This window comes from Macaca nemestrina, chromosome 4, assembly GCF_043159975.1.
Source record: "Macaca nemestrina isolate mMacNem1 chromosome 4, mMacNem.hap1, whole genome shotgun sequence".
Classification (NCBI taxonomy): domain Eukaryota; kingdom Metazoa; phylum Chordata; class Mammalia; order Primates; family Cercopithecidae; genus Macaca; species Macaca nemestrina.
The window spans coordinates 118,936,031-118,955,864 of NC_092128.1; the positions used below are offsets into that span (position 1 = coordinate 118,936,031).

At 38.8% G+C, this 19,834-nt stretch overlaps 1 protein-coding gene across 4 annotated transcripts in view; it reads left to right on the plus strand.

Annotated features, from left to right (window-relative positions):
- Nucleotides 1-19,834, plus strand: part of LOC105492357 (ATP binding cassette subfamily A member 13) — a 454,445-nt gene that overhangs the window by 394,622 nt on the left and 39,989 nt on the right. For all 4 annotated transcript variants that reach the window (XM_011759379.3, XM_024796198.2, XM_024796197.2 and 1 more), the window contains exon 53: nt 1,207-1,310. In XM_011759379.3, coding sequence (XP_011757681.2) covers nt 1,207-1,310 — 104 coding nt within the window. The remainder of the gene's footprint in view (nt 1-1,206; nt 1,311-19,834) is intronic.

Genomic DNA, 19,834 nt, shown 5'->3' on the forward strand with positions numbered 1-19,834 from the left:
ATTGTGTTTCCATTAAAAATTATATTAGCTATAGTTATTTTTAATACTTTTTTGTCTTTTAATCTGAATATTACAGTTATAAGTGATTTACACACCAACATTAAAGCATTAAAGTATGCTGAATTTGGCTATATACTTAACTTTACTGTGAGTTTTATAATTTCATGTTGCTAATTAGAATCCTTTTATTTTATTTTAAAGAACCCCCATTAGCATTTTTCTTTTAAGACAGGTATTGTGTAAATGAACTCTTTCAGCTTTTGTTTGGGAAATTCTTTTTCTTTTTTTTATTTCTGAGGAGCAGCTTTGCTGGGTAAAGTAGGCAAAGTATTTTTGATTTGGTAGGTTTTTTTTGTTTCATTGGCCTACTCTTTCCCTGTCCTGAAGATTTCTTCTGAAAAATCCACTGATAACCTTGTTCATGTATGTGATGAACCTTTTTTTTTTTTTTTTCTCTTGTTGCTGTGAAAATTCTGCTTTTCATTTTTGACAGTTTGGTTATTGTGTATCTCAGTGAATAATTTGTTGGGTTGAAGCTATTTGGGAACTTTTAAGCTTCATATATCTCAGTGTTCAAATGTCTTTCTCTTTATCCAAATTTGGGAATGTTTCAGCCACTATTTATTTAATAAGCATTCGGCTGCCCCTTTTTCTCACCTTTTTTTATTTTGTAAATCTCATATTGTAAAAGTTAGGTCTCTGGATAATGTGCCATAAACCTGTTAGGCTTTCTTTGTTCTTCTTAATTCTTTTTTTTTTTTTTTTTAATTTTCCTTGGCTGGATAATTTCAAATAATCTCTCTTCAAGTTCACAGATTTGTTTTTAATCTGCTTGATCAAATGTGCTTTTGGCATTCTCTATCATATTTTTTATTTCTTTTTATATTTCTGCTCCAGTATTTCTATTTGGTTCTTTTATATATATATAATTTTGATCTCTTTTTTGAATTTCTCTGGATGAGGTGAGAAAGAAGTGGGACTCTTGGGTAGCATGCTGTGTGGCTGGAGGAGTCACTCATTGCTCTCTCACGTTCCCCTATCATTCTGGCTTTGTTGAGCAGAGTGTAACAAAACCAACTGGAGAAGTGCCTGTTAGAGCCAGAGCAGAGATTTTTCTTTCACCTGGGATCTGGCCTCCCATGTCGTTGTGTATATTTCTGTTTGTGTTTTTCAAATGCTGATTACTCTGTATTGCCTTTCCTTCAGGATGAACCCAGCTCTGGGATGGATCCCTGCTCTAAGCGATACCTATGGCAAACAATAATGAAGGAGGTTAGGGAAGGCTGTGCTGCAGTGCTGACCTCCCACAGGTGAGCTCCAGTTTCTCTTGTAGCCATTTCCTGAGTAAGACTGAGTAACAAAGGTTAAGAAGTGCATTTAGGCCCCTGCACAGTGCTAACATAGACATTTCTTAATCTTTACAGCACAGTAATGGTGATATTATTGTTAGCCCTTATTGTATAAATTGAGACTGAAACCATGAGGGATTACGTTATATAACCAAGTTTACATAGCAAATGGGTGGCAGAGCTAGAATTTGAACCTAGTATTCTGTGTCCAAAGACGATATTCTTGCCTCATCCATTGCTACTGTTCAAGGATGAGTGCTAGACTACTGTTTTCAGGTCTTCCTGAAGGATCTTTCAGATCCTTTCCATCCAAGGCCTCTTATTTCAGCAGGTAGAATTAGCTGAACTAAAATACTAAACAGGTTACTGAATCTGGTTTAACATTTTCTTTATCACAGAATTAAGTTTGTAATTAGATTTCAAAACCATTGACTTCTTTTTAATTTTCTAATACACTGTTCTAGGCCACACAGAATTACAAATACAGATTTTATAAAACCTACTTATGGGAAGTGAGCAATGTAATTTAACTAACACAAATCCTAATGATGTAATAAAGACCAGTCTTTAACGTTTAGACTTGTTTTGTCTTTATGCTTAAGTAAAATATACTGTCCAGATGTCAAGAGTTGCCAAAGATCTGACATTTTGCCCTTTTGCAAGCTGGCAAACTTAGCTTGATACAGTTTTACGGATGTTGACACAAGAAATGAGACTTCTGGGTCGGAGATGAAATACTTTATTGCTCACAGCAAAAACAGTAGCCGGAGTGTCAGCATGGTTTCTCGCTGGTTCCCTAAACCCCAGTTTCTACTGGACTAATGGATGCCTGCACACATAGGAGAGGAATGCCAAATCTAGTGAAATTACCACCTTATAACATCTAATAAGGAAGCCAGCTCTTGGTTTGGGAGGAGGTGTCGCTTCTTCAATGGTTGTTTGCTGCAAGCACAACTTTGAGAAATGGCCCAGGTAAAGAGCAGTTAGGGCCTTATATTCTCGCAATTGGTGGCAAGACATGTAGGAACACAAGGGACCCATGGAAACTTGCTTCCCAACAGTCTAAATCTTTCAGTCTATGCTTGAGTACCCCAGCTCTTGTTACCAGAAGTGATATAAAGCTAGCCCTATCATTTGAAATGTGAGATTTCTGAGAGGACCTCAGAAGACTTTGCTGATTACTGGCAGCATTATTAGTTTATGTAAAAATACTATTAAATGCTATAACTCAGCATGCCTAATCCTATTATACATAAATCTTACAGCCATTTCCTGTAACAAGTATTAGTGGCTGCAAAGCCAATGTATTGTGAATAAATCAGCCATTCACACATTTCTCACATTGCTTCATGTCAAAGTAGACTTTTCTTTTCAATTTTCTATCTTTGGGCTCTTTCTTTTTTTAAAAAAATCATTCACTGATAGGTTTGTCTATATTGCTTAACATTCCCCAATTTTCACTGCCAGACTAAACTTTACACTGATGTTTTTTTAAATATCATTTTCTGAAGTGTAATTTACATTTCATATAACTTAACCACTGTAAGGATGGAATTCTATGATTCTTTTGTAAATTTATAGACTTCTGCAAATGGTACCATAAATAAGTCTTAGAACATTTCTGGCACCTGCCCCCAAATTTTCTCATGCTTATTTTCAGTTCAATTAGCATTCAAGGCCAGGCGGGGTAGTTCACACCTGTAATCCCAGCACTTTGGGAGGCTGAGGCGGGCGGATCTCGAGGTCAGGAGATCAAGACCATCCTGGCTAACACGGTGAAACCTGCCTCTACTAAAAATACAAAAAATTAGCTGGGCGTGGTGGCGGGCGCCTGTAGTCCCAGCTACTCAGGAGGCTGAGGCAGGAGAATGGCATGAACCTGGGAGGTGGAGGTTGCAGTGAGCCAAGATTGTGCCGCTGCACTCCAGCCTGGGTGACAGAGTGAGACTGTGTCTCAAAAAAAAAAAAAAAAAAAAAAAAAAAAATAGCATTCAAAACCTCCACCTGGGAAAACATTGATGGCTTTCTGTCTACGTAAATTTGCTTTATATGGATATTTCATTAACTGAATCATATAATCAGTAGTCTGCTGCCTCTGACTCTTTTTTTTAATTTACTGTAACACTTTTAAAGTCTATCCATTGCGTTTTGTGTCAATACCATGCTCCTTTTCATTTTGAACAGTATCCCATTTTATAGCTATACCTCTTCTGTTTATCCATTCACCGGTTGATGAGCAGTTGGGTTGTTTCCAGTGTTTTGCTATTATGAATAACATGTTGTGAGCAGTCATATAAATGTCTTTGTAGGTATAGACATGTTTTAATTTTTTTTTATTTTTCTGAGTCAAGTTGCTAGGTTGAATAGTAAGTTGTATTTGACACTTTAAGAAACTGCAGAGTGATTTCCCAAATTGGCCTTATCAGTATATGTTCCCAGCAACAATGATGAGTCTTCTTTATTCCACACCCTTGTCACTACTGTCTGTCTTTTATGATTATAGGCATCCTAGTGAAGTTGGGTTTTAATTCACATTTTCCTAAGGACTAATGCTGTTAGAATCTTTTCATGTGCCTAATAGTTATTTGTATTAATTCTTTAGTGAAATATCTATTCCAATATCTCCTCCATCCTCCATTTTTTAAAAATGGCTTTATACTTTAGAATAGTTTTAGATTCACTGCAAAATTGAGAGGAAGGTACAGAGATTTTTTAAACTCCCTCCTTGCCTTCACACATGCATATCCTCCCCTATTATCAACATACAGCACCAGAGTGATACATTTAGTAAAATTGATCAGCCTACATTGACAGCACATCACCACCCCAATCCAGTTTACATAGGGGTCACTCTTGGTATTGGACATTTTACGGGTTTGGACAAATATCTAATAAGAAACCACTATTATAGTATCAGACAGAATTGTTTCTCGGCCCTAAAAATTTTCTGTGTTCCGCCTATTCATCTCTCTTGCCTAACCCCTGGTAACCACTCATCGTTTTACTATCTCCATAGTTTTACCTTTTCCACAGTGCCATATAGTTGGAATCATATAGTATGTAGTCTTTTCAGATTGACTTTTTGCATTAAGTTTCTCCCATGTCTTCTCGTGGCTTGATAGCTCATTTCATTTCAATCCTGAGTCATATTCCACTATCGGGATGTACTACAGCTTATTTATCCACTCATCTGCTGAACCACATCTTGGTTGCTTCCAAGTTTTCACAGTTTTGAAAAAAGCTGCTTAAGGAACTGTGTGCAGTTTTTTGTGTGAACATATTTTCAACTCCTTTGGGTAAATACCAAGGAATGTGATTGCTGGATCGGATGGTAAGAGTATGTTAATTTTTGTAAGGATCCTTTATTTTTTAATTGTTTTTTATCTATTATTTTTGAATTGTAATAGTTCTTTTTATGTAGCAGATATTCCTATATTCTGAATAGAAGTCCCTTGCTGGATAAATGATTTGCACATATGTATTTCCAGTCTATGGCTGTCTTTCCATTTTGTTAATGTCTTTCCATTTTCCATTGTCTTTGAAAGTGCAAACATTTTAAATATTGATTACATTCAGTTTATCGATTTATTTATTTATTTATTTATTTATTTATTTAATTTTTTTTTTTTTTGAGACGGAGTCTTGCTCTGTAGCCCCGGCTGGAGTGCAGTGGCGGGATCTCAGCTCACTGCAAGCTCCGCCTCCCGGGTTTGCGCCATTCTCCTGCCTCAGCCTCCTGAGTAGCTGGGACTACAGGCGCCCGCCACGTCGCCCGGCTAGTTTTTTGTATTTTTAGTAGAGACGGGGTTTCACCGTGTTAGCCAGGATGGTCTCGATCTCCTGACCTCGTGATCCGCCTGTCTCGGCCTCCCAAAGTGCTGGGATTACAGGCTTGAGCCACCGCGCCCGGCCTATCGATTTATTTTTATATGGTTTGTGCTTTTGGTGTCTCATCTAAGAACTATTTGTTCAAGTGAAGTCCTAGAGATTTTCTTCTATCTTTTTTTTCTAAAAATTGTAGGATTTTAGCTCTTATATTTAAGTATTTGATCTATTTAAAGCTAAATTTTGTGTATAATATGAGAAAAGGATATAAATTCACTTTTATGCATGTTAATATCCAATTACTTCAGCACTCTTCCTTGAAAAGATGATCTTTTATCCCACTGAATTGTCATAGCACCTTTATTGTATTATTTATTATGTGATTTATTTTTGGACTCTCAATTATTATCCATTGATATGTATGCCTATTTTCTTGCCCAATAATATCATGTTGATTATGGTTGTTTTCCGTTAAGTTTTGAAAACAGTAAGTGTTATTCCTTCAGCTTTTTCCTTATATTACAAAATTTTTCATTCTCTTGAAATATCTTTCAGTTTCTCTTGTGATTACTTCTTTGACCCTTAGTTTACTTAGAAGTGTTGTTCCATTTTCAAATACTTGGAGATTTTTAAGATTTTTTTTCTGTTATTCATTTCTGATTTAACTCTGTTGTAATTAGATAAAATATGTTGTATGATTTTCATCCTTTTAAATTTGTTAGGACTTTTTAATGGCCTACCAGAGGGGTTATAGTTTTTTTTTTGTTTGTTTGTTTTGTTTTTTTCTTTTTCAGATGGAGTCTGGCTCTGTCGCCCAGGCTGGAGTGCAGTGGCTGGATCTCAGCTCACTGCAAGCTCTGCCTCCCGGGTTTACGCCATTCTTCCGCCTCAGCCTCCCGAGTAGCTGGGACTACAGGCGCCCGCCACCTCGCCCGGCTAGTTTTTTTGTATTTTTTTTAGTAAAGACGGGGTTTCACCGTGTTCGCCAGGATGGTCTTGATCTCCTGACCTCGTGATCCGCCCGTCTCGGCCTCCCAAAGTGCTGGGATTACAGGCTTGAGCCACCGCGCCTGGCCAGTTTTTTTTTTTTTTTTTTTTTTTTTTTTTTTTTTAATAAAACCCCATTATATATATATTTGGTTTGCAAGTCACATGGTGTGTACTGCAGCATCCAACTCCACTGTTATAGTGTGAAAGCTTCCCCCAGCATTAGGTAAATGCATAATTGTGGGTTGTATTGCAATAAAACTTTATTTATTCCTCTCCCCCTATCGCCTACAAAATTGTGGCAGGCTGGATTTAGCCAATATGCTGCAGTTTTTTACTCCAGGCTTAACATGTGGTTTATCCTAGAGAATTGTCTATGCAAAGGAAAATGTATTCTATAGTATTTGGATGGAATATTGTATACACAGCAAGTTAGCTTTGACAGTGTTGTTTAAGTATTCTGTATTCTTGTGGATATTTCCCTGGGTATACTATCAATTACTGAAAATAAGATACTGAAATCTTCAAGTATAATTGTTATATTTTTCTTTTCCTTCTTTAAATTCTGTCAGTTTTTGCTGCATACTTTTGGAATCTGTGTAGTTAGTGAATATGCATTCTTAACTGCTATCATACTCATATTTTGACTTTCTTATCATTATGAAATGTCTCTTTTTCACTCTAGCAGTATGTTTTAGCTTAAAGTCTATTTTGTTTCTTAAAATAGCCATTGCTTCTGTCTCTTGGATAATGTTTGTATGGTATATCTTTTCATATTCTTTTACTTTCAAATAATTTGTGTCTTTGAATAGAAGGAGTGTTTCCTATAGATTGTGTATAGTTGGATATTGTTTTTTTTCCCAATCTGACAATGTCTACCTTTTGTGTGAGGTGTTTAAACTATTCCACATTTAATGTAATTATTGATATGGTTGAAGTAACATTGACTGTTTTGCTATTTTTTATATAATGTCTCCTGTGTTTCTTGTATCTCTGTTTCTACTTGACAGTCTTATATATTAAATGAGTAATTTGAAGTATTCTGTATTTGATGTCTTATCTATTTTTTAAATTATGTTCTTACTGGCTAGTCTAAGGATGATAGTATACATCTTGATGCTAGCTTAATTAGCATCTTGATGCTAACTTAATTCTGGAAAAGTATTGTAATCTTGCCCTAATATGGCTCTATTTCTTCCGTTTTCCTTTTTGTTATTATTACCATATACATTACATTTTATATGCTCTAAATCCAATAAAGCGCATTATAAGTTTCACTTTACACAATTTTGAATTTTTAAAGAAGATAAGAAAATATATGAAAAAAGATATACACAGTCTTAAATAGTAATCCATATGCAATTGTCATTTCTGATGCTTATCTGTCCATATGAAAAATGTGAGAAAATTTTGGCTATTATTTACTCGGATAGTTTTTCTGGCCCTATCTATCTTTCCTTTTCTTTTGGTCTTCCATTGCATGTATATTGAAACTCTGATGTTATCGCACAAGTCTGAGTTCTTGGTCATTTTTTTAGTCTTGTTTTTCTCCATTTTTGGATTGGATAATCTTTATTGATCTATGTGTTCACTGATTCCTCTGCCATTTTGAATCTGGTATTGACTCCTCTAGTGAAGTTTTCATTTAATTTCTTGTAATCTTTAACTGAAAGATTTATTTTTGGTTCTTTTTTATATTTTTTATCCCCTTCTTCAGAATCCCTATTTACTGATTTTGTTGTCACACTTTCTTTAATTCTTTTTTCTTTTAATTCTTAAAGTTCTGGGGTACATGTGAAGAACGGGCAGGTCTGTTACATAGGTATACATGTTCCATGGTGGTTTGCTGCACCCATCAACTTGTCATCTATATTAGGTATTTCTCCTAATGCTGTCCCTCACACAGCCTCCCTGCCCCCCAACAGGCCCTTGTGTGTGATGCTCCCCTCCCTGTGTCCATGTGTCCTCATTGTTCAACACCCACTTATGAGTGAGAACATTCTGTGTTTGGTTTTCTGTTCCTGTGTTACTTTGCTGAGAATGATGATTTCCAACTTCATTCATGTCCCTGCAAAGGACATGAATTCATCCTTTTTTATGGCTGGATAATATTCCATAGTGTATATGTGCCACATTTTCTTTATCCAGTCTATCATTGATGGGCATTTGGGTTGGTTCAAAGTCTTTGCTATTGTGAATAGTCCCTCAATACATATGTGTGCATGTGTCTTTATAGTAGAATGATTTATAATCCTTTGGGTATATACCTAGTAATGGGATTGCTGGGTCAAATTGTATTTCTAGCTCTAGATCCTTGAGGAATTGAAACACTGTCTTCCACAATGGTTGAACTATTTTACACTCACCACCAACAGTGTAAAAGCATTCCTATTTCTCCACATCCTCTCCAGCATCTGTTGTTTTCTGACGTTATAATGATCGCCATTCTCACTGGCATGAGATGGCATCTCATTGTGGTTTTGATTTGCATTTCTGTAATGACCAGTGATGATGAACTTTTTTTCATGTTTGTTGGCTGCATAAATGTCTTCTTTTGAGAAGTGTCTGTTTATATCCTTTGCCCACTTATTGATTTTTTTTTCTTGTAAATTTGTTTAAGTTCTTTGTAGATTCTGGATATTAGCCCTTTGTCAGATGATAGATTGCAAAATTTTTCTCCCATTCTGTAGGTTGCCTGATCACTCTGATGATAGTTTCTTTTACTGTGCAGAAGCTCTTTCATTTAATTAGATTCCATTTGTCAATTTTGGATTTTGTTGCCATTGTTTTTGGTGTGTTAGTCATGAAGTCTTTGCCCATGCCTATGTTGTGAATGGTATTGCCTAGGTTTTCTTCTAGGGTTTTTATGGTTTTAGGTCTTACATTTAAGTCTTTAATCCATCTTGAGTTAATTTTTGTATAAGGTGTAAGGAAGGGATCCAGTTTCAGCTTTATGTATATGGCTACCCAGTTTTCCCAACACCATTTATTAAATAGGGAATTCTTTCCCCATTGCTTGTTTTTGTCAGGTTTGTCAAAGATCAGATGGTTGTAGATGTGTAGTGTTATTTCCGAGGCTTCTGTTCTGTTCCATTGGTCTATATATCTGTTTTGGTACCAGTACCATGCTGTTTTTGTTACTCTAGCTTTGTAATATAGTTTGAAGTCAGGTAGCTTGATGCCTCCAGCTTTGTTGTTTTTGTTTAAGATTGTCTTGGCTATGTGGGCTCTTTTTTGGTTCCATATGAAATTTAAAGTAGTTTTGTTTTTCCAATTCTTTGAAGAAAGTCAATGGTAGCTTGATGGGGATAGCATTGAATCTATAAATTATTTTGGACAGTATGGCCATTTTCACGAGATTGATTCTTCCTGTCCATGAGCATGGAATGTTTTTCCATTTGATTGTGTCCTCTCTTATTTCCTTGAGCAGTGGTTTGTAGTTCTCCTTGAAGAGGTCCTTCACATTCCTTGTAAGTTGGATTCCTACTTATTTTATTCTCTTTGTAGCAATTGTGAATGTGAGTTGACTCATGATTTGACTCTCTTTGTCTGCTATTGGTGTATAGGAATGCTTGTAATTTTTGCACATTGAGTTTGTATCCTGAGACTTTTCTGGAGTTGCTTCTGAGCTTAAGGATATTTAGGGTTGAGATGATGGGATTTTCTAAATACACAATCATGTCATCTGCAAACAGGGACAATTTGACTTCCTCTTTTCCTAATTGAATACCCTTTCTTTCTCTTGCCTGATAGCCCTGGCCAGAACTTCCAATACTATGTTGAATAAGAGTATTGAGAGAGGGCATCCTCATCTTGTGCCAGTTTTCAAAGGGAATGCTTCCAGCTTTTGCCCATTCAGTATGATATTGCCTGTGAGTTTGTCATAAATAATCTTATTATTTTGCAATACATTCCATCAATACCTAGTTTATTAAGAGTTTTTAGCATGAAGGGCTGTTGAATTTTGTCAAAGGCCTTTTCTGTGTCTATTGAGATAATCATGAGTGTTTTTTTTGTTGTTGTTCTTGGTTCTGTATATGTGATGGATTACATATATTGATTTGTGTATTTTGAACCAGATTTGCATCCCAGGGATGAAGCCAACTTGATAGTAGTGGATAAGCTTTTTGATGTGCTAATGGATTTGGTTTGCCAGCATTTTATTGAGGATTTTTGCATCGATGTTTATCAGGGATATTGGCCTAAAATTTTCTTTTTTTGTTGTGTCTCGGCCAGGTTTTGGTATCAGGATGATGCTGACCTCATAAATGAGTTAAGGAGGATTCCCTCTTTTTCTATTGATTGGAATAGTTTCAGAAGGAATGGTACCAGCTCCTCTCTGTACCGCTGGTAAAATTTGGCTGTGAATTTGTCTGGCCCTGGACTTTTTTGGTTGGTAGGCTATTAATTACTGCCTCAATTTCAGAACTTGTTATTGGTCTATTCAAGGATTCGACTTCTTTCTGGTTTAGTCTTTGGAGGGTGTATATTATTTCAGTAATTTCTCCATTTCTTCTAGATTTTCTAGTTTATTTGCATAGAGGTGTTTATAGTATTCTCTGATGGTAGTTTGTATTTCTGTGGGATTGGTGGTGATATCCCCTTTATCATCTTTTATTGTGTCTGTTTGATTCTTCTCCCTTTTCTTCTTTATTAGTCTGGCTAGTAGTCTATCTATTTTGTTGATGTTTTCAAAAAGCCAGCTCCTGGATTCATTGATTTTTGGAAGGATGTGTTGTTTCTCTCTCTCCTTCAGTTCTGCTCTGATCTTAGTTATTTCTTGTTTGCTGGCTTTTGAATTTGTTTGCTCTTGCTTCTCTAGTTCCTTTAATTGTGATGTTAGGGTGTCAATTTTAGATCTTTTTGGCTTTCTTTTGTGGGCATTTAGTGCTATAAATTTCCCTGTACACGCTGCTTTAAATGTATCCCAGGGATTCTGGTATGCTATGCCTTTGTTCCCATTGGTTTCAAAGAACATTTTTATTTCTGCCTTAATTTCGTTATTTACTCAGTAGTCATTCAGCAGCAGGTTGTTCAGTTTCCATGTAGTTGTGCAGTTTTGGGTGAGTTTCCTAATGCTGAGTTCTAATTTGATTGCACTGTGGTCTGAGAGACTGTTATGACTTCTGATTTTTTGCATTTGCTGAGGAGTGTTTTATTTCCTTTTGTGTGGTCAGTTTTAGAATAAGTGTGATGTGATACTGAGAAGAATATATCTTCTGTTGATTTGGGATGGGGAGTTCTGTAGATGTCTATTCGGTCTGCTTGGTCCAGAACTGAGTTGAAGTCTTGGATAGCCTTGTTAATTTTCTGTCTCATTGATCTGTCTAATATTGACAGTAGGGTGTTAAAGTCTGCTACTATTATTGTGTGAGAGTATAAGTCTCTTTGTAGGTCTCTAAGAATTTACTTTATGAATCTGGGTGCTCCTGTGTTGCATGAATAAATATTTAGGATAGTTAACTCTTCTTGTTGCATTGATCCCTTTGACATTATGTAATGGCCTTCTTTGTCTCTTTTGATCATTGTTGGTTTAAATTCTGTTTTATCAGAGACTAGGATTGCAATCCCTAATTTCTTTTGCTTTCCATTTGCTTATTCCTCCATCCCTTTATTTCAAGCCAATATGTGTCTTTGCACATGAGATGGGTCTCCTGAATACAGCGCAACCATGGGTCTTGACTCTTTATCCAATTTGCCAGTCTGTGTCTTTTAATTGGGGTTTTTAGCCCATTTACATTTAAGGTTAGTATTGTTATGTGTGAATTTGATCCTGTCATTATGATGCTAGCTGGTTATTTTGCCTGTTAGTTGATGCAGTTTCTTTATAGTGTCGATGGTCTTTACAATTTGGTATGTTTTTTCAGTGGTTCATACTAGTTGTTCCTTTACATGCTTAGTGCTTCCTTCAAGAGCTCTTGTAAGGTAGGCCTGATGGTGACAAAATCTCTCAGCATTTGCTTGTCTATAAAGGATTTTACTTCTCCTTTGCTTTGTTTAGCTGGATATGAAATTCTGGGTTGAAAATTCCTTTCTTTAAGAATGTTGAATATTGTTCCCCATTCTCTTCTGGCTTGTAGGGTTTGTGCTGAGATACCCACTGTTAGTCTGATGGGCTTCCCTTTGTGGGTAACCCGACTTTTCTCTCTGGCTGCCCTTAACATTTTCTCCTTCATTTCAACCTTGGTGAATCTGATGATTATGTGTCTTGGGTTTGGTCTTCTCGAGGAATATTTTTGTGATGTTCTCTGGCTTGTAGGGTTTCTGCAGAGACATCCACTGTTACTATGATGGGCTTCCCTTTGTGGGTAACCTGACTTTTCTCTCTGGCTGCCCTTAACATTTTTTCCTTCATTTCAACCTTGGTGAATCTGACGATTATGTGTCTTGGGTTGGTCTTCTTGAGGAATATCTTTGTGGTGTTCTCTCTATTTCCTGAATTTGAATGTTGGCCTGCCTTGCTAGGTTGTGGAAGTTCTCCTGGATAATATCCTGAAGAGTGTTTCCCAACTTGATTCCATTCTCCCAATCACTTTCAGGTACACCAATCAAATGTAGATTTGGTCTTTTCACATAGTCCCATGTTTCGTGGAGGCTTTTTTTGTTTCTTTTCACTGTTTTTCTCTAATTTTGAATTCTTGTTTTGTTTCACTGAGTTGATCTTCAGTCTCTGATATCCTTTCTTCCGCTTGATTGATTTGGCTACTGATACTTGTGTATGCTTCATGAAGTTCTCTTGCTGTTTTGTTCAGCTCCATCAGATCGTTTATGTTCTTCTCTACACTGGTTATTTTAGTTAGCAATTCGTCTAGTCTTTTTTCAAGGTTCTTAGCTTCCTTGCATTGGGCTAGAACATACTCTTTTAGCTCATAGGAGTTTGTGATTACCTAACTTCTGAAGCCTACTTCTGTCAGTTCATCAGACTTATTCTCCATCCAGTTTTGTTCCTTTGCTGACAAGGAGTTGTGATCCTTTGGCAGAGAACAGGCATTCTCGTTTTTGGAATTTTCAGCCTTTTTGCTCTGGTTTCTCCCCATCTTCATGGATTTATCTACCTTTGGTCTTTGATGTTGGTGACCTTTGGATGTGGTCTCTGAGTGGACATGCTTTTTGTTGATGTTGATACTATTCCTTTCTGTTTGTTAGTTTTCCAAGAGTCAGGCTCCTCTGTTGCAGGTCTGCCAGAGTTTGCTGGAGATCTGCTCCAGACCCTGTTTGCCTGAGTGTCACCGGCGAAGGCTACAGAACAGCAAAGATTGCTGCCTGTTCTTTCCTCTGGAAGCTTCATCCCAGAGGGTCACCTGCCAAATGCCAGTGTGAGCTCTCCTATATGAGGTGTCTGTTGGCGCCTACTGGGAGGTGTCTCCCAGTTAGGATACACAGGGGTCAGGGACCCACCTGAGGAGGCAGTCTGTCCCTTATCGGAACTCAAATACTGTTCTGGGAGCACTGCTGCTCTCTTCAGAGCTGTCATACAGGGATGTTTAAGCCTGCTGAAGCTGCATCCCCAGCCACTCTTTCCCCCAGGTACTCTGTCCCAGGGAGATGGGGGTTTTATCTGTAAGTGCCTGACAGAGGCTGCTGCCTATTTTTCAGAGATTCCCTGCCCAGAGAGGAGAAATCTAGAGAGACATTCAGCTTTGCTGAGCTGCAGTGGGTTCCACCCAGTTTGAACTTCATGAATGCTTTGTTTACACTTTGAGGGTAAAACTGCCTACTCAAGCCTCAGCAATGGTGGACACCCCTCCCCCAACCAAACTTGAGTGTCCCAGGTCCACCTTAGACTGCTGTGCTAGCAGCAAGAATTTCAAGCCCGTGGATCTTAGTTTGCTGGGTTATGTAGGGGGTGGGACCCACTGAGCCAGGTGCCAGGCACTGGAGGAAATCTCCTGGTCTGCTGGTTGCAAAGATCATGGGAAAAGCGCAGCATCTGGGCCGGAGTGCACCGTTCTTCCCAGTACAGTCTCTCACAGCTTCCTTTGGGTAGGAAAGGGAAGTCCCCCGACCCCTTGCATTTTCAAGGTTGAGGCAACTCACCACCCTGCTTCAGCTGGCCCTCCGTGGGCTGCACCCACTGTCCAACCAGTCCCAGTGAGATAAACTGGGCACCTCCGTTGGAAATGCAGAAATCACCCGCCTTCTGCGTCAATCTCTCTGGGAGCTGCAGACCGGAGCTGTTCCTATTTAGCCATCTTGCCAGCTCTCTCTTTAATTCTCTAAAGTTGGTTTTCATTAGTTCTTTGATGATGTTTATAATAGCTGCATTTAAACTTTTTCCTCTAAATCTGAGGATACCTATAAACAATTTCTTTTGACTGCTTTTTCCTCCCCAATTATGGGGAGAAACTTTCTTGTTTCTTTGCATGCCTTATAGATTTTTATTGAAAACTGGACATTTTAGATAATTGTAACAGGTCTGGATTCTGATTCTCCCTCCCCTATGGTGGTTATTATTGCCAATTTTTTAAAAGTTTATTTGTTTATTTTGTGTTTGTGTCTTACTTAGTTGCCTGAGATAAATCTATGAAAACTCTTCCTCCTTTAGTGAGTGGCTACCAATTCCTCTACTCATTTTTTATTTTTTATTTTTATTTTTGGACCATCTCACTCTGTCACCCAGGCTGGAGTACAGCAGTGCAATCTCAGATCACTGCAACGTCTGCCTTGTGGGTTCAAGTGATTCTCCTGCCTTAGCCTCCCAAGTAGCTGGGATTACAGGTGCCCACACCATGCCCAGCTAATTTTTGTATTTTTAGTAGAGACAGGGTTTCACCATGTTGGTCAGGCTGGTCTTGAACTCCTGACCTCAGGTGATCCTCCTACTTCAGCTTCCCAAAGTTCTGGGATTACAGGCATAAGCCACCATGCCCAGCCAGTTTGTTTTTTTTTAAATTTGTTCTCGTTTTTTAAAATTTCTTCTCATTTTTTAAGACCGGCTCATAGGGGTTACTCTGTTTATGCATAGGTTAGTTGCTAGTGAGTGACTGGGCACAAGTTGTGCTCAACCACCTCAGACCAACAAGGTTTTTTCTTTGCAAATGTATCTGTGTGTGGATAGTGAAGAAATTCCAAGTTCAGGCTATTTTCATGTTAGCCTAAGTTTACTGGCTCCTTTTGTGTCTCTCCTATGGGCATGTGGACAGCCTCTGGGTTGACAAAGAACATGTGGTTGGCCTGGGCCCTCTCCAATCTCAGCTGCACATACATGCAGCCACAGCTATATGCATGCTACATCCACACAATTCCAGTCTAGTAGAGGACAGATCCTGGAGGTATTGGCTTTTTCTGTTTGCTTGGTTCGAAAATAATCGGGTATATCAACAGTGTCACTGGACCTGGGCGTTACCCAATGGTCCAAATTGTTTGCACCCTCTTCAGCTGGGGCTGAGCTACTAATCCTCATGGTCTGCCCTTCCTGCCAGTAGTTGCATGTTGGCGAAACTGGGGAGAAGGGGAGCAGCCTATGGCTGGAATGCCACTGATTATCAGTCTTCTTACCCTAAGTTTAACAGTTTATTAGCTAAAAGTGCTCTTAGATTGTGCTATACCTTTTGGTTCAATTTTCAGAATTTTGAAATGGCAATTTTTGTTAATTTTGTCCATATTCATCATTGCTTTTTGAGAAAACAATTTACCAGTTTCTTCATTTGACCCTAGTTGGAAGTCCTACCCTGGGATTTTCTGTTGTTGTTTTTCTTGTATTTCACTTCAGAAAATAAAATTTTACATTAAAAAAATTAAATTTGATAAACCTTCTACTTTATCATAATGCATACATATGTTTGCTTAAAATGATCATTTTATTTTGCCACTTCTAGAAGCTCTCTACATTCTTGTATTTATTTTGCTGGAGTTTGTTTGCTGGCATGAGGACATGAGTCTTCATGTTCATGCAGAAGTTCTAAGATTGGGTAAAGTGGTGTCATGATAAAAATTTCATTTATTTCTCATATAATTATTGTAGATTGTTCTCAGAAAGACTGTATGTCATTGAAATTTCTCTTTTATATCCTCCTATTCATTTGGTTTCACATTAAATATATATATATATTCATTTCCATAAATCTGTCCATATCCATGCAGTACAAAGATCAAAATTACTCATTGTTAACGAAGAGTGGGGAAGCTTATGATTTATTCTGTGATTCTAAAATGGCAGCCTTTGTTGAAAAAAAGTCTCTGTATTGGACATTTTTCCCTTAACTTTGAGTTCATTTATCATTGCCTCTTCTGGTTCCTTACCCCAGGGAATCTTGGTAAAGTGTGGAGCAGGAAACTGAGGGTAAGAATATTGTATACTACTTTTCTTACTAAGGGAGTTGAAATCAGTATAATCAAGAGTGACCAGCACTACCTTTTTCTCACACATCATGAATTCCAATGTAACTCCTGAAATCTCTGCATTGCCTAGCCATATTTCTGTACTAATTAGATTATCCAGCCATACAGGAAATGTTGTGTTTATTTTTTGAAGCTGGCACATCTTACTTGGCCAGAGAAGGAGAGAGTCAAGGGGAAGGTGCTACGCATTTGTTAACAACCAGATCTCATGAGAACTCACTCATTATCACAAGCATAGCAACGGGGAAACCTGCCCCATGATCAAATAATCTCTGACCAGGCCCTTGCACCAACATTGGGGATTACAATTTGACATGATATTTGGGCAGGAACACAAATCTAAACCATATTATTTTGTAACTGGCCTCTCCCTTATCTCATGTCTTTCTCACATTGCAAAACACAATCATCCCTTCTCAAAATTCCCCCATGTCTTAACTCATTTCAGCATGAACTCAAAAGTCCACAGTCCAGAGTTTCGTCTGAAAAAAGGCAAGGCCCTTCTGCATGAGCCTGTAAAATAAAAAACAAATTAGTTACTTCCAAGATACAATGAGAGTACTGACATTGGGCAAATACACCTGAACAAAAAGGAAGAAATCAGCTAAAAGAGAGAGGCTACCGGCCCTGAGCAAGTCCAAAACCCAGCAGAGTAGTCATTAAATTTTAAAGCTCCAAAATAATCTCCTTTGATTCCATGTCTCACATTCAGGCCACCCTGAAGCAACGGTTGGATTGCAAGACCTTGAGCAGCTCCGCACCTGTGGTTCTGCAGGGCTTAGCAGGTTCCCATGGCTGCTTTCAAGGACTGGCATTGAGTGCCTTGGCTTTTCCAGGAGCTCAGTGCAAGCTGTCAGTGGATGTACCATTCTGCAGTTTGGAGAGTGGTAGCCCTCTTCTCATGGTTCTACTAGGCAGTGCCCCACTGGGGACTCTGTGTGGGTGCTCCAGTCCCACATTTCTCTTCTACACTGCCCTAGTAGAGGTTCTCCACGAGGGCCACATCCATGCAGCAGACTTCTGTTTGGACATCCAGGTGTTTCCATACATCCTCTGAAGTCTAGGTGGAGGCTCCTAAGCCTCAACTCTTGCCCTCTGTGCATCCGCAGGCTTACCGCCATGGGGAAGCCACCAAGGCTTACTACTTGCACTCTCTGGACCAGTAGCCTGGGATCTATCTGGGACAATTTAGCTATGGCTGGAGCTGGAGCAGCTGCAACACAGTGAGCAGTGTCCAGGGCAGTGGGGCCCTGGGCCCAGCTCACAATTTCTTCCCTCCTAGGCTTCCAGGCCTGTGATGGAAGGGGCTGCCTAGAAGGTCTCCGACATGCTTTTGAGACATTGTTCCCATTGTCTTGGTTATTAACATTCAGCTCTTCTTTGCTTATGCAAATTCCTTCAGCCATCCCTCCTCAGAAAATGTGTTTTTCTTTTCTACCACATTGTCAGGCTGTACATTTTCTGAACTTCTATCCTCTGTTTCCCTTTTAAATAAAAATTTTAATTTCAGGTCATCTCTTTGCTCATGCATAACAAAAGTGAACTATGCTCCAGTTTCCAATAAGTTTCTCATCTCTATCTGAGATCTCCTCACCCTGGACTTATTGTCTGTATCACTATCAGCATTTTGGTCACAACAATTTTACAAGCCTCTAGGAGGTTCCAAACTCCCTTATTTTCCTGTCTTCTTCTGAGTCCTCCAAACTGTTCTAGCCTCTGCCCATTATCCAGTTCCAAAGCTGCTTTCACATTTTCGGGTATCTTTATTGCAATGCCCCTCTGTCTGTACAAATTTTCTGTATTAGTTTGTTTTCACATTGCCATAGAGAAAAGAAGTTTAACAGGCTCACAGTTCCACAGGCTGTACAGAAAGCATGGCTGGGGAGGTCTCGGGAAACTTACAATCATGGCAGAAGGCAAAGGGGCAGCAGGAATGTCTTACATGGCCAGAGCAGGAGGAAGAGAGTGAAAGGGGAAGTGCTACACACTTTTAAACAAACAGATCTCGTGAGAACTTACTATCATGAGAACGAACAGCAAGGGGAAAATATGCCACCATGATCCAGTTACCTCCCACCAGGCCTCTCCTCCAACACAGGTGATCACAATCCGATAGGAGATTTCGGTGGTGACACAAACACAAACCATATTAGACCTCCACTTGTCTGAACTATGTTTAAGAAACTAATATATAAGTGACTTCATATTCTACCTTGCTGAGACCAGCTCCATCAGGGAGACCCGAACCCAGTGGTGCTAGAGGAATTAAAGACACACACACAGAAATATAGAGGTGTGAAGTGGGAAATCAGGAGTCTCACAGCCTTCAGAGCTGAGAGCCCCAGAGTTTTACCCACATATTTATTAACAGCAAACCAGTCATTAGCATTGTTTCTACAGATATTAAATTAACTAAAAGTATCCCTTATGGGAAACGAAGGGATGGGCAGAATTAATTGCAGCAGGAACATGCCCTTAAGACACAGATCACTCATGCTTTTGCTTATGGCTTAAGAATGCCTTTAAGTGGTTTTCCACCTTGGGCTGGCCAGGTGTTCCTTGCCCTCATTCCTGTAAACCCGCAACCTTCCAGCTTGGGTGTTAGGGCCATTATGGACATATCACAATGCCGCAGAGATTTTATTTATGACCAGTTTGGGGGCCAGTTTATGTCCAGATTTTGGGAGGCTTGTTCTCAACATGTCTCCTTCTTTGATTTGCAAAGAGATAAAAGCAAGGGCAGCTTTGTCACAGTGAGCTACTTCTCGCAGGAGTCAGAATCCGCATCTGCTGACTATACAAAGACAAACGACAGATTAAAAGCACAATCCTCATTGAAATCACAGAGCTTCCAAGTGTTTTATCCATTTTAATGGGTTACTAGCTGCTAATCTGTCTGCAGCTCCTTCAAGCATTCCAGTTCCTGGCATGAAGGTCAGGTGTGCCTGGGATGCTTTAAATATTTGTTCTTTTAATTTTGCAATATCCAAAGACAAGTTTGTAGAGTGTCCTTCTAGATGCTTTTTTATTCTTTCCCAAATTTTGGTCCACAAATCCTTATGTTAAGCTCCTAGAGCGGGCCATATCATTTGAGGTTGAGGTGCCACTATACCGCTATGGTTCCAGATAATAGGAACTTTTGCCGTGCTTCTCATCATTTCTACCATCTGAACGTTTTGTTCAGATCATCTGAACATAATGTGGCCGTAGCACACAGACTGAGAGGTGCAATTCAAGCTAAACATCCCCTTAGAGGGCCAATTAATGATTCCATAGGAATCGTTGTTCAGCACCTCTGCCTGTTCTGCAAAGCAATCTTCCTGAACACGTAT